Here is a 15,768-nt window from a genome sequence, read left to right as displayed (position 1 = left end):
TGAATAGGAAGAAAGAGTAGCCATGTCTGTGCCAAGTAAACTTAAGAAGGAGACTTTCAACAACTAAGGCGGTCTGAACTTTGCAAAGGACAAAATCTAGGGACAGAAGCGTTCTCTTTCAATCATACACATACAAAACTAAACGCATCTTTTCAAGAGGCAAAAATTATAAAGAGTATACCATTGCATTATGCTGAATAATGTTGCCAACAGGTATATTGGTGTCACGTGCGTAAGCAGTGCAAGTAAACTTTCAAATCTAGTTCATGAAGAGCAACATTTATTCCTGTACCCGAATTCTCATTTAAACCTACATCGGCTTTTCCAAATTCGGTGCGCAGTTTTCTTAATGAACGTGATAATCCAGTGGTGACAATGCAAACTGCTGTGCGGTGCCTGAGGGGGAATTTTCTACCGGGTCCTCGGTCTCTGGGTGCTAATATGGCCATTTCAATCACGGACGTCGGGGTCATGACAGGCCACCTCTCCAGCGCCATGTTCTCCCGTCACCTGACAAATCGATGGCAGACTTGTCCCAGGTGCTCGTTGCCCCTTGTACAGATCGTGGTTCCGATGGAGACCTCCAGGCTGGAGGCACGCAGAGTCTCGGCCTGCCACCTTGGGGTACACCATGGTCTGGTTCCACTCTGGCACCGACTCGTACGAGAAGTGACGGGTAGTCCGCGTATTCTCCGAGCTGTGGAACGCCGGGAGTGTCATCACACGGCCATGAACGTCTCCTTTAAGAAGGCCTGTTTAAGAATCTGTGGTCGTTGTGGTCTAGCGACTTGATCGTCCAGTGGTGACAATGCAAACTGCCGTGAGGTGCCTGGGTATCAATTCCTACCGGGTCGTTAGCCTCTGGGTGCTAATACGGCCATTTAAATCGCTCCTTAATGTAACCTGTAATCTTTGGCGCTTGTTTTGGCGCCCCTAAGCCTGTGGACTTGGAGCGACATGCGACGCGTTCCCGGAAATCGTCAGTCTCAGGAAGCCTAGGGGGTATGCTGTACCCGCAGAACACACTGCCCTGGTCGACCGTAACAATCTTTTTACAAAACGGTCCAGTCGTTAGATCGGATACAGGTACAGGATCTGGTACAAGAATTTATTGCGAGCACCTGTGTGCGTGAGCTGCAGAAGCCGCACACGTGAAGCGAATGCTTCACAGTTGAAATACTGTAGCAATCATCAGAATTGACGAAACGAGTTCACTAATAACCATTGGTATCCTTTTTAATAGGAAAAGACTACTCTACACAGCACAATTCTCTGTTAGTAAATATGTTCCTCAATACAGCATGGTTGATAACATCATCGCACCTTGCACAGCATTGATTGAGAGCCAGTTGGCGGCCGTTATATTTGGAAATCGCGCTCATGAGCGCTGGATGTGAACACCTCGAAAAAGTATTCTTCTTGGCCTTGATCACCGCATGGCTTACGAAACGGCGGGATTTGAACGGCGCTATTATGGCGTCATTAATGCCAAGGTGTCTTTGAAATGCTCTCTCCGATGTACTTTTTTCTTTTCGCGGGCGTATAGCCCAGAGACCAGAGGGGCTTAGGTCTTAAGAAGAGCAGTATTACGAACAACACCAAAAGGTTTTCAAAATGGCTATATCAGTTCAAATCCCATATAAATGTGGAGCGCCCTCATTAATAGTGCAGATCTGAGTGGCAAGTCCGCCCATTCGTGTTTTGCTTTCGTCGCTGTGCCTGCTCTGGTATGCACCGTTTAACCATTTATCAAAGTTCTTGCAATGCATTGCAGTGGTTCTTGCCATGAGAGCAGAACCGCTCGTTGTCTGAATTTAAAACGTGCGGCTGTCGCCAGCTGAATCCGGCCAGCCGCACCTGTGCAGGCACAAAACATTAACTTAGGCCTGAGAGCACCGTTTTGAGCTACTGCGGGCGTTTGCCTGGTGACAGGTCATCAGCACTTGGCTCGTCATCCCAGCGGCATACCTGCAACAATCACCAAAACATCACGTTCCAGAAAAGAAAAACGTTCAAACCTACTTTAACAGAAGGTCGCTGCAAAGCCTAGCTGTGACGACGCCCCGGCTGTGTAGCGGTAAGCGCCAGGCCACTTAAGTTGGCTGTTGGGTGCAGGGCCGCACCGCACAGGCGCGCGTCGCTGCCGCGGCCGGCCGGTACCTGGCGTCCGGGAGCAGCGTGGCCCTGACGAATGGGTCCGGCCTCGTGTCGCCGTTCGGCCGTCGGGTCTTCAGGTTTTTGGCCCGCAGCACGCTGACGTACAGTATGTGGGCCACCACGTCGTAGCAGAGCTGGAGCTGAATCTGGCCCAGCGCTATCCCAAGTGGCAAGCGCTGGAAAACGAGATCTCGCTTTAGATATAGCCCTGGTGTACGTATCTGTTGATTACAAGTGACGTCCATCTCAGATTGCTTCTGGCAACCGAGATCGTGGGATAAGAAACATTCTGTGTCGCGCGAATTTGATTGCCAAGGACGGTTCAACAGAGACGCCCATTAGAAAATGCCCGAGATGCATAAATTTTTTAATTTAATTTTTAATTAAAATTTTTTAAAAATTTATTTAAAAAGTTTAAAAATTAATTGACTACCACGCCTCGGAAAGTTATGCCGTCTGAAAAAGCTACGCCTTACGCTAAAGCACGGTATTGTCAATATGAATTGCATGGTACAGCAGTACACCCTTTTTCCCTACATGGATAGCGTTCGTGGGCGAGGAGGAAAGCAATAGCCAGGTGTATAATAGCTTGTAAAAAATGGGATCAAATCTCCGCTTTTCGACTCGTAGTGTTCTCAATGCATTCCCCCCCCCCCCCCCCCCCCCCCCGCCCGCCACCTTCCATACTTGTTCGCTACTCCAAGTGGCGATTGAGAAAAGAGTGAGAAGTGAAGCACTGAAAGAGAGAACGATTCGCAGATGTTGAGGCGAAATTTGCCAATGCAGGCCTCAGCGCAGCGGCCGGCGGTCACGACAGCCCCGCGCTCGCGCTCACCCGGGTGGTGGCGGAGGTGCCGGCGGCGCGCACGGCTGCCGCTGGTGCCCCGGTCGAGGTCAGGCGCTGGATCGAGTCGCCGCCGGCCAGCCGGCCGCAGTTGCTTACGCTGTCCATCGGGTCGATGCTGGAGTTGTTCTCGCGGCGATCTGGCCGGCACAAACGGCGCGCGTGTGTCACGGTAGAATATTGACGAATGTGGCGTGAGCCGGCCATCAATGTGGCACACGGCCGGCGAGCATCGCTGTGGCCCTCCGAGGCCGCTCTGATGGGCGGGGCGGCGTCCAGACACGAGAGGCCGTCTACAACGCTGCTTGGTATGCTGGCTGTGTCCCTTACATGATGTGGCTGGGTTGTGGGTTGGTTTAGAAGCGAGAGTACTGAGTCCTGCGGCGCTTTCAAGAGTGGGTTTATACAATTAGCTTCGTTTGTCCCTCCGACAGCCATTAAGTTGGAAGAATTGAATTAGAAGTCACTGATGACCACTGATAATGAATGATGACCACTGATGATCGCTGATGATCACTGAGTCATCATTGATGATGTAATGAAGGCAACGAAAACTGTTTTTTAGTCCGGTATATAGAGGGCTATGGCATCCCCTAATGTATATGAAGCACTTCTTTGCAACATCATTTACCTCCTGCCCTCCAGTAATTCTGAAGAGCTCTGGCTCTAATGTGAGCAATTGAGGACATAATTATTAATTCGGAATAAAACGCCACGTAAATTCTTAGTGTTAGAATGAGATCAGCTGAACAAAATTGGCGGAAGAAACTGTGTTCTATTTTTCTGAATCTGTTGTAGCTGAAAAGATGCCATTGTACTTTTTTCATTCCCGCCTCGTTCATGAAAACGGAAGAGTTTTTGGTTAGCCCATTCGCTTTAAAGTGATCAATGGTATTTGATCCAGGTCTATGCAACTTTTCCTCGGTAGGAGTGAATGGCTAGAACGTTAAAGGCTGGTAGACCAAGGGCTATCAGTATTCAACGGAAAGCCCGATACGGAGCTGGTTCGAAGCGCGAACATTTTTCAAATGGTTGGTAATATGCGAGATAATGTATTATGCATTAATGTATTATTGCATAATGTGTTATTCCGTCCTGTCGTCCAGGCTTTGCTTCCATCTAAGAATAAAGCGTTCAATTGCCGCTGCAATGTGTTGGCCTGTGGGCCAACTCACCGGTGCAGGTGCAGGCTTGTGGGCCAACTCACCGGTGCAGGCGCTGGCCTGTGGGCCAACTCACCGGTGCAGATGCAGGCCTGTGGGCCCAACTCACCGTCGTCCTCGTCGAGGGTGCCGTTGCCAGCTCGGCTCAGCTTCGCCTCGACGGGGTTGCCAGCTCGGCTCAGCTTCGCTTCGACGGGGTTGCCATTGGTGTCGTAGACTGTGTCGGTCTTCCTGACGCTCCTGCTGCGCCTCGCCGGCCCACCCTCCGCCGTCTCCCCCGGAACCCTGGGCAGTGACCTGCGACCTCGCGACCCACATGTCACCTGCGGGCTACCGCTCGACGAGCGGTCCAGCTTCGGCGCGGCGCTGGCTTTGGCTGGCGAAGTCGAAACAGGCGGCGTCTTGGGACCGCAGTCAGCTAATATTTCAATCTCTTGAGTAGATTCGCTCAAAATTTTCTGGACTTCCTCGTATGTTTTGCCACGTAAGCAAGTGCCATTCCATTCAACAATTTCGTCACCTGCGGACAGGAGTGCAAAGCTCATCCCCGCAACCTCACACGATATAAAAAATGCATCAACCGTAGCTTAATGAGTCATTTAATTAGTCTACCACGCTTTGATATAGTCCAGGACATGCCATTTATGGGACATGACGTTTCTAGTTAACTTTGTTCATTAATGGTTGCAAGAGCTCGGATCAATTGCTAAAAGAGCAAAATCCATGCGTTGACGTACTGTACCTTCTTTAAGTTGCCCCAGTAGATCTATCACTCCTCCCTTGTAAATTTTTCCGACAAATGCTCCAGTCTCGCCGCTGGGTGTCAATTTTCCTCCCACAAGCTTCATACCAACCCCACTTTCACCTGCGGGAAAAAAAGGCTGGCTTCGAATCGTTCGGAAACTACTCTGAAGCTTAACTGGAAGCCCTAACAGGCCGGCATGTGATGAAGTGCGCTGCCTGGTTGCGTTTTCATACGCTGCCAATGTCTAGGTCACAGAGAATGCGTCGCTATCAAAGGTGACGGACAGTCTATACTCGTGTTTTGTGATAGCTTTGAGTCTATGTAACATTTTCTGTGTGCTAAGATCCTCGAAAGACGGTCAAAATTGTCTTACATGCTTGATAATCATACCACATCGTTACTGCCACACGACGCAGACTACATTAGCCAGGTGAAATTTGATGAGCACCAAGTATCATACCTGAACGATGCTTCTCCCTTGTTACGAACAAACGTTTCATAGTAGACTGGCACCCCGCTTCTTTGACGTGCTGATGATCGGGTGTCTGAGGAAAACGCAAAGGCTGAACAGACATCAGCGCCGTTAAGACAGCAGTGTGTGCGGCGAACAACACATCCATAGAGATGGGCTATCGCTTTTGAGGGTAAGCAGTAACATCCGTGTGCCCCTTTGGAAGATGTCATTTAATGGCAAGCCTTCCATTTTATACGTGGTTGGTGGTCACGACCATATTCGGATGGGCACGACCATCTTCTGAGACGCGTTAGTAATCGCATAATGCTCGTCGTCGTTTGTAGCATTTTCAAAATCACTCGGACTGGTATAGATTTATATTGTTCTGGTACTTGAACAAACGAGTTTTGTGCAAATACATGAAGACAATGCGACTGACTATGCCATAATAGCTATGTGCTGGTGCTCACTTTTGCGAAACGATGCTGGTGTAACTCTACTCGCAGGTGAGGAATCAACTTGGCGGACACGCGTCACAGCCCACACACGAAACCGAACGAGCACATTTAATTCGAGAGGTGTTGTGCACTTTAGCCAGCTCGTGGCATAGTGCAGGTATGTCAGGGACTCCTGTGCGCGTGTAACGCGACGCGGGCGGACCCTATGGCGGGTGCGGCGGCCCCTGGTCGGCTCTTTTTCAACCTCAGTGGCCTGGCGGGCCAAGTGTCAGGCGCAGTGATCCCTGGCAGACCCAGTGTTGGGTGCAGTGACGGCTGGCGGGCTTTGTGCTGAGTGGAGAGGCCCCTGGCAGACCCTTTTCTGGACGTAGAGGCCCCTCGCAGGCCCTGAACCGGGTACAGCGGACCTTGGCGGGTCCCAGACACTGGTGGACTCCGTGCGAGGTGTAGCAACCCGTGGTGCGGGCTCTGTGCGCGGGATGTAGCGGCCCGTGGTGTGGGCTCTATGCGCAGAGCAACGACTTCTAGTGCGGGCTCTGTGCGAGGCATAGCGATCCGTGGTGTGGGCTCTGTGCAAGACATAGCGACCCGTGGTGTGGGCTCTGCGCGCGGGGCAGCGGCCCGTGGTGTGGGCTCTGTGAGCGGGGCAGCAGTCCGTGGTGTGGGCTCTGTGAGCGGGGCAGTGGTCCGTGGTGTGGGCTCTGTGCACGGGGCAACAGCCCCTGGCTGGCTTAATGTCGGGCACGGCGGCCCCTGACCGGCCATGCGCCGGACGCACGGACCTTTGCGGGGTGCAACGGCCCCTGGCGAGGCCCGTGCCGAGTGCAGCGATCACTGGTGTTGACACTGCACTGAGAAGCTTTGCCGGACAGCGGAGAGCAGGCGGCAGATGACACTGCCATTGGCATGCGGCACAACAACAACACCGAAAGTATGAAATATAGCTTACGTTCTTACTTGTGTTTTCTTGGGCCGGCCGGCGTCCGCGGTCAGAGCGGGCGGCGGCGGGGCGCGCGCGCGCCGCGTGTGGCCGCCCATCAGGCCGTAGTCGTCCGGTACGGCGGCCGCTCCTGGTGGTGGTGCCGCGCGGTAACTATACCCTCTGTCTACCGGGTGGCCGAGGGAGGGGAAGGGCTCTACCGGAGAGACGACGGCATACGGCACAGCGTTAGTCCAGGGCCGCTAGCTACGAGAGGGCGCAGTCGGCCGCGCGCGACGCCGACCGCCTGTTCAGGGGACAGCCTACTCGAGTCTGCTACGCCCTGCGGCGGGGCGCACACCGGACAGGAATGCAGGCTACTCTGACAGCCACTGGTCTAAATTCGCTAGGTACATACACACACAGATCTAGTCTTTACAGCGTCTATGCGTAGCATTCTGCACGGTTTTACGCGTAGGCACATTGATTCTCGCAAAACACTGAGCTCTGACGATTTGCTTTAATGTACGGCTTACAGGATGCCCAGGTCGTTGGACGCTATGTGGTCGAGTATCCTATTATGTAGCTGATCATCCTAAAGCTGAAATCATGGCCAGCATCATGAATGGTAACATTGCTTGCATATATGCATTATAGGTTCAATGCAGTTTAAAGGTAAACATTGTTTCAACGTAATATTTTTGACATTTTTTTTAACTTGTGCTTTTGCTGCTAGAGCAGCCCACATCACCACAGAACATCTTTAAAAAAGCCTTGTTGAGATTTTCGTTAATTAACGAAATACAGCTTCACTGGTTGAATGCAATGGATAACTGCGAACGATATCCGCGTAGGTGCTGCTGAACTGCTTGATGAGCTGTTTTCAAGGTATTCCAAAATACTTCGTGAAATTATGTTGAAAAGGCACGGTATTGGGGAGCCGCGGCGGTCTGCCCCTTAAAAGTGCAGCTGTTTATCTCACCCAAGCCAATTGGGCGCCGTCGGTGGCGTGAGACGAGGCGAGGCCAACACGAATGGTAGATTTTACCCTGTTTTATCATGTATCACGTATCACGTATCAAACCCACTGATTAAGCCAGACGTCTACGGTGTCCGATGCCAACAAGTTTGACCAATGCGTCGGAAAGCCGTGGGAAAGTCTACCGTTCATCAAAAGCTGGCGGGTGGAGCTCCACTCATCACAAATTAACATTGACTGTAAAACAACTGATTATGAGCTTGGTGAGGCTCGCCAGGTCTTGCAACTTAGTCAGCAAAATCTATGAATTTGCAATGATGTGTTGTTTTGGCAATTGTTACAAAGTTGTTGCAAACATAGATTTCACCTCTCAAACCAAACGTTTCAACTGTGCATTCGTCGCATTGAACAGTTTTACATGTAAGCGTAGCTAAAATTGTCCAATATCTCTCGGCATTGTACAAAGCGTCCTGTATTCGAAACCTCGATTTCCAAAAGGGCGATGTCTGTCACCTTTCGGTCGATTACTGGCATACTAGCGCAGTGACGTGTGTGTTGGACAGACTACTGGCATACTAGCGCAGTGGCGCATGTGTTGGACAGATTACTGGCATACTAGCGCAGTGGCGTATGTGTTGGACAGATTACTGGCATACTAGCGCAGTGGCGTATGTGTTGGACAGATTACTGGCATACTAGCGCAGTGGCGTATGTGTTGGACAGATTACTGGCATACTAGCGCGGTGACATATGTGTTGGACAGATTACTGGTATACTAGCGCAGTGGCGTATGTGTTGGACAGATTACTGGCATACTAGCGCAGTGGCGTATGTGTTGGACAGATTACTGGCATACTAGCGCAGTGACGTATGTGTTGGACAGTAGTTCTGAGATCCGCTAGTGAGTCGCAGTCGGTACATTCACCCGCAGCATGCAGTTGGTGTCACGCCTCAGTATACTTAAGTCGCTGAGATCAGACATTTGCCTCCTATAACGGCCCAAAACAGGCGGCCACATAAGTGGTGCACGAGAGAGCGTGGAAGTCTGTTTTAGTTATGTCTTTTGGAGACAAAATACCTGGTTGACTGAAGACCTATATGAATCAATTCGATTCCCGATCGGTCACAGAAACGTCTTTCGGTCGCTTCTCAAACAGGTAATGAGTAAAAACATGCCGCACATTTCAAGGTAGCACAAATATAAAAACAAATTATGGCTAACTCAGTTAAGGAGCTCCAGTTTCGAGTCACGATTTCATATTTCGTATGTTGCATTTTTCAGAGCGATCGTTCTGGAGTAAATACAGATTCACGGTGCTCATAGAGAGCATGCACCTACATAGCTTCTAGAAATAATGGTTTCTGAGTGGGCCCGTTTAAGTTGAAAATTGTTTTATACAACATGTTTCATTTAAAATATCAAGTCAAAGAAGATTGTCATTTGTGTGGCATACTATTCATTAACATACATCTTTATATTACAGAGCTTTGAACTTTTGAACATTTTTCATTTTTTAAGTCAGTATTTATCTACTCAGTAAAACAGTTCCACGACAGCCCCAAAATGCGACGTACTTCTCAAATTGCCCAATGATCCACACCTGCTACGACTGTATTGTCTTGCAAATGACGCGTGTAGCCGCTGAGTGCGAGGACAGAGGCCTGCATCTCCAGCTGCCAAACCACCATTATTGTGTGAGAGATACTACTTTAAATATCAGAAGTTTGGTTACACTTCCTGACAGTAAGCTCTTGTGTAGCCTATTGTTGAAATATGTACGTGCACGTTTATAATTAGCATTTCAAGTGAAACATCCAGCAGGTCAAACAAACTTGGTCAGACGATTAACGTTCTAAAACATTTCATGCCGCCGTCGTAAAAAAATAATCATATTGGGGTCACATCTAGTATTATCACGCTACCCATTACCATCTCATCAATACTCATTTATCTTGGGTACGCCACCCTCGTGGTGCAGGCCATCCATCGGCTCTGATGGATTGGAAACTGTACGTTAAGAATAGAATCGGTTGTCCCTCCTCCAGTATGACTTTTTCGTGAGCAAAGGTGGCTGCAAATAGCTTCTATCGTGGAACAAATATGAAATTACTCTCTTTTGTGCAGCAATATTAAACAAATTTACACTTTTACCTTGCACATGTAGTCATCATTGCCCTTCACCTTTCCGTTATTCTTAAAGGCTGAACACTATTTGTTGAGTTGAAGAAGACCCCTGAGGCTGTGTGCATAGTTAATAAACCATTTGAAATCGAGTCCAAATTTGTTAACGTTGTCGAATCATTTTGCACGTGTCCTTTGATCACCGTATGTGCGGGGATGTTGCGTACCCCGTGGTGAAGGCGTTGCGAATCGATTGCGCTTTTCACGGTACGAAGACAAATATTCTAGACACGTTTTATATGGAATGTGATATTGCTAACGTCGTCGCTTTCCATTGGTTCATATGAATGCATGCTTAAACAATACGGCGTCATTAAATGTGATTGCCGGAATTATATGCAAGACACACGCTTGACAAAGACGTGAATGTGGATGAGTAAAACGAAGATATTACACGCGAGCATGGCGAAAAAGTGAACAAAAACGTGGAATAAAAATGCTGATCCTAGGACACGAATATCAACGAAAAAGTAAATCCTGCAATAAAGATGTACTGACCTTAAATATATGTGGCTGTTGCATATCGATGTGCTGTTAGCCATTGGTAGCCAAATGTAACAAGCCTCATGTAAGCCTCATAAAGCACACAAGCCTCATGCAATTTTCAGTAAGTGGTGTCAGCCGCACATCAAACGGTACCCCTCTTAAGACGACGCTTATGCCCGGTTCGTCATCTAGACGGCTTGTATCAGGAGCATGTCAGCTCAAAACGCGATCGAGGCAATATCTGCGAGTGGTGCATCCTAACGTGGCTGATACCTTTTGTGGCTTTTACGCTCATATTTTGCATTCTACAAAATGCAGGTACTGTGCTGAAACCAGCATGGGTTGTTAGCCTTATTACTTTCACTCTTGTCTTTGGGTGTTTTGCGCTTTAGCAGTGCAGCTTTTTAATTTTCTTCATTTTGTTTTGCGTGGCAGTGTGCCCCTTCATTTGAGAATCATATTGGTACGCTTAAACGTCATCGTGCATCAACAATGTAAGTCAACTGTTTTCTTTACTTTCAATAGTGCATTCGATAGACTGGCAATCTTGATTTTGTGTCGACTTAAAGCGGAAAGTATCGACCCCTTATTCCTAAGTGATACTATTACTTAAGGTCATCATATACCAATGACGTTGGTAATTTTTTATGTTAAAGGCGTCTTTTGGATTATTCCAAAACCTGGCAGCTACCTTAACATAACTTTCCCAGTAAGCCTTCCAAGCTTCAAGTAACGTCCGCGACTGGCCAAAGGGCTGAGGGAGCATTCAATTATTAAGTGGCAAAACGCTCTTTTAAGTCGATAATTTGTGAACATGTTTGCGAAGTGCACGAGGGTTTGGCGGGTCAGTCAGCCGCAGTTATTACATCGCAGACAGAGAGAAAATGTGGTCAATTATTCAAAAAGTGACGAATGGTCTCATGTCATTTAAATCTATAGCAGAGCAAGTCGTAGCCCAACAACATTTTGGCCTTCCAACGGCTGTTTCCTTTCTCCTTTGCTCTATTAGCTCCAAGATAAAGGCTCTTTTGTATGCATCTTTCCCTCGACCAACTAGCGTGAAGCATCCACGGATCCCTGTTGGGGCATGCATATATATCTTATTTGAAGAACTTGTTCAAGGAGTTGTCTGAAGTTGGAGGGCAAGGAGGGCAAGGAGTTGTCTGAAGAGCGCATTAGAAAGTTGAGCCTTTCTTGCAGTTGTGTTGACCATCCGCTGCCAGAAACGCAATGTCATGCTGAGAGAGCAGCTGGGCGGTGTGCCAGCAACAACATACTTTAACATCGAATTGGCACGATGTCTTCACTTCAACGTTGAGTGGGTAGAAGCATGCGCGCATTTCATGCCACCGGAGGCGTAATGCTGTGATCACCTATAACCACACATTTGTGATCCACGGCTGGGGCCTCGCATTAACAGGACCGTGTTACCAACGTGCAGTGTTAAGTGCGTGATATTGAGTGCGGTAGCAATAAGTCATATATTCATATATGTGTTATCTTTTGGTGGTTTGGACTGGGCCAGCGAGTTGAAAATATGTTTTGCAGGCTGAGCTTACTCTTTCAGTTGACTGTCCATTGTGACGCGATTTAATACCATGATTTAAGATAAAGTAGCGATAGACGACGGCTGGCAAAAAAAGACTTACTGACGTCTGAGCATGCTGTGCGTTTCGATACGTTCAAGTTAAGACTACGCAGCCTCGGGCTTCCACGCGTCTATTCTAATTGCATGTGTAATTGGTAAGCATGACATGAATCAGCATGAACCACACCAGCTGCCATAACAAGGTGTTTATTTAGACACTTCCACCTACCAGAATTGGTGCGTTGCAGTTTTCATGCGCCAAGCTATCCCCGGTGCGTAGCTATGTTTTGGTGCATGGCTGTCGTTTCATTAGAGACCGCGAAACATTCAGTTTCTCGCATGATATCAAAATGAAGTGCATGTGGTAACAAAAACAGTGTATTTATGTATATATGTATATGCAAGATGGCCCTCGGCATCGAAGACCAATTACAGATATGAATCATCATCGATTCTGTACAGGTCAATCAAATCGAGGGAAGTAAGAAAAGGGCACAAACAAATGGCTATCCCGTCCTACAGAGGTAATCCTTCATCGCCAGACACTACACCACATATGGTAACAATAAATCACACCCATACCTGTACAAGACAAGCAAAAGCGTGCGATCCGCTCAACAACAATTTGTGCTTTCTTGCTCTCTCTCCCTCATGATATGACAGGAATGCCACCAAATTAATCAGTTCACTGTACTGTACAAATCTGAAACCCATAAGGCACAAACCAAACTGACACGTGGGTAGGGTCACAACCAGGGTTTGAAGTTCAGCGGCCCCAACCATGTGCCAAAGTGAAGCCAGCCATTCGCTTAGCAGTTGCACAGTGACGACAGTGTGACGGTAAAGCAGGCACGAGTGACAGAGGCCATCCAGCGTTGTGGCCTTGAAAAAGTATTGCACAACAACAAACGAAGCCAAAAACACCTGAAGCGTTGGATACATTGATCAGCAGGCCACTAGGCAAGCTAAGCGGTGAGAGAAACCATAATTATACACAGTTTCACTGCGCAAGACTGACGTGGGAGAGAGAAAGGGTAAAGGTCCAACAACCATTCCACACAGCGTTGCTCGCACAACACTAGGTACATCAATGCCACCGTCTGTCGTACTTGCCTTTGTATAATTTGCGCGCGCTGGGGGTCATCGACCCTTTGACTTGACGCGACCTTGACGCGGAGTCAGACAGGTAAAGTGAGCCGCTCGGGTCGGCCCGCTGTTTGCTGTAAGACGAGTACTCAGGCATGGGGTCATAGTACAGTTCGTTAGTGTTGAAGGTGGACGGCCAGCCGGTTCATGCTCCGCTCTTCGTCCGAGTTGGAGAACTTGCGACCCAGCTTGCCATCAAAGTCGATCTTGCGCGTGGGTGGTGAGCTGTAGTAGCTGAGGCCGGTATCGGGCACGCGGCGCGCGTACCCCTCGTCGCGCATGATCTCGTCGATGGACTTGAGCACGCTGTGGCCGGTGTCACGGCCGGGAGGCGCGCCGCCGCCGTCCGGCCGCTCGCCGAACGAGAGCTCCGCGCTCTCTCGCGCAGCCGCGCCAGCCGCATCAGTTCGTCGTGCAGTGTCGAGTTCTCTTCGATGTGGTGGCGTCGCCGCGAGATCTCCTGCTTGATCTTGTGGCGACGCTCCTCGCGGTTCAGCATCTCGTCGTCCTCGTCGCTCACGTAGGGCGACGGATGCCAGGACCGCGGCTTGCGCGGCTTGCGCGAAAGCCGGTGGCGCGGGCTACCGTCGCTCAAGTACGATCTACTGAACTCGGAAGAGTGGAGCACGCCGCTGTCGCTCAGCCGACGCTGGTAGGATCTACAAGGGGCAGAAACGCGCCGGTGTTACAGCGGGTAGGGGAACGCCACGCACTGGCACCATAGTGCGAAATGGAGACAGCGGCTCCTCGCAAGCCACGGTCGCGCGACTCTTCTGCGGCGGTCACGGCAGGTCGAATGCAGAGACATAAGGCAGCAATGTACAAGAATCTAATAATCGGAACGCACTGTCAGAAAATGCCAATGCATGGTAAGAAAGGGATGGAGCGAACAGCAGCCACGAGAAAGAAAATGCGAAGAAGACGCGGATGAAATTCGATCACAACACATTTTGCAATATTCAAACCATTTACAAGACAACACGCATATGCTTGGATAATCAATCACCAGACAAGATGACGCAGATGTTTACTTATGTCATCCAAAACTACGAAAAATGAAACAGGCGCAAAAGGAGAGAGATGATTGAGTCGAAACAACTAGTTGACCAATGCAGAACCAGCAGAATTACTCTAACGCCAATCACTGACAAGGCCAGTGTTCGCAATAAGCACACACGATTAAGTATTCCACTGGCACAACACGGACGACTACAGAAAAATGGTACAGGCAGGCAAACCGCACCAGAATGGCTAGAGTGCAGCATAGCATTCAGGCGTGAGTCGAGGTATCGAGGGAGCAGTATGCAGCTAGCAGGCATAAACTGTTAGACGAGAGGCTTGGCGCGCCCGGAGAGTACCTTAACAGCAGAGACTGTCTTTACATGATGAATTCCTCATCCCACAACCCACTGCCCTCATTGGACCTGCGCGAGAAAGAAAAGGAGGCTACTGAAGGGCAACAGCGGCGACGATCTGGGTGTCGGCAGGTCGTCTACGAGAACAACGGGACATGCCTGGTGCTTGACATGATAGGGCTCACAGAGCAGAGTTCATCGACGGTCCGAGGGCAAAGCCAGGCGATGCGGCAGCTTGAGACCCGGTCGACCGCCGGACTCCGACGTGGTCAGTGTAGGGGTCACCACCCAGGCATGAGAGGGGGAGGGCAGCAGACGCACAGAGGAAGACACATAGAACGACAGAAAGAGCGGGTGAGACACAGAAGTGCTGCACAGAATGCTCTAGCTGGCTAGCACCAGTACGGCCGCCGTGACGTACCGGCCGACGGCTCCGCACCGCCTCTAGACTAGGCTACAGGAAGCGCTTCTCTAGTGGCCGGCGGCACCGGGTTGCCGGTCTGGTGGGGGGGGGGGGGGGGGGGGGGGGGAGGGGAGGGGGCGGGGGGCGGGCGGTGCGACAGGGCCTCCGGCGGGCGCCACGCCTACCTGTTAGCGCTGGCCAGCCGACGCTCGAGCAGCTCCTCGCCCAGGTAGGAGGGAGATGGCCGTGTCTCGCAGGCCGCCGCCGTACGGGGCGCCGATGTACGGGTGTGATGGGTCGCCCCAGCCGGCTCGGTCCCGGCCGTCCAGTGATTCGTACTCGAGCGACTTGAGCCGGGAGCCCAGCGAACCGCCGTAGCCCTGCCGGCGCCAGCAGCGATGCTTTCAGTACTGCGGCGGCTGACTGGTATTCAGCTCTCTTGAGCTGGTATATCAACAGATAGCTTATTTTATCAGGGTAATTGAGTGCCTAGGGTTTAGTTGATTTGCGGAAGTATTCAAGATATTTCTCCTGGCATTGAGTACCTGATCAGCTGCCCAGATTGCAGGTCAAGTAAGCTTAACCTTGCAGAGAAGCATTAGTACGGCGTGTGACTTAATCGAGGGAGCAACCATATTGTAGATGTATTTTTATTATCATTATATATACATAGATAGAGAGAGAGAGAGAGAGAGAGAGAGAGAGAGAGAGAGAGAGAGAGAGATAGAGAGAGAGAGAGAGAGGAGAGAGAGAGAGAGAGAGAGAGAGAGAGGAGAGAGAGAGCGATAGAGAGAGAGAGAGAGAGAGAGAGAGAGAGAGAGAGAGAGAGAGAGAGAGAGAGAAGAGAGAGAGAGCGAGAGAGAGAGAAGAGAGAGAGAGAGAGCGAAGA

The 15,768-nt window shown here is 50.0% G+C and overlaps 1 protein-coding gene across 1 annotated transcript; it reads right to left on the bottom strand.

Annotated features, from left to right (window-relative positions):
- Positions 1–450: 450 nt before the first annotated feature.
- Positions 451–6,795, bottom strand: LOC119111267 (protein piccolo-like). The gene is made up of 7 exons (XM_037235088.1): positions 6,779–6,795; positions 5,370–5,454; positions 4,907–5,029; positions 4,274–4,684; positions 2,993–3,141; positions 2,161–2,333; positions 451–697 (listed from the first exon to the last, which is right to left on the bottom strand). Exons 2-7 carry the CDS (start codon positions 5,407–5,409, stop codon positions 451–453), a joined length of 1,143 nt encoding a protein of 380 aa, XP_037090983.1. The 5' UTR covers positions 5,410–5,454; positions 6,779–6,795.
- Positions 6,796–15,768: the final 8,973 nt, after the last annotated feature.

Source organism: Pollicipes pollicipes, unplaced genomic scaffold (genome assembly GCF_011947565.3).
Source record: "Pollicipes pollicipes isolate AB1234 unplaced genomic scaffold, Ppol_2.1 Scaffold_7261;HRSCAF=8764_pilon_pilon_pilon, whole genome shotgun sequence".
In the NCBI taxonomy this organism is placed as follows: Eukaryota; Metazoa; Arthropoda; class Thecostraca; order Pollicipedomorpha; family Pollicipedidae; genus Pollicipes; species Pollicipes pollicipes.
Note: the sequence above shows the minus strand (reverse complement) of the source record. Positions and strands in the feature narration are given on the sequence as shown.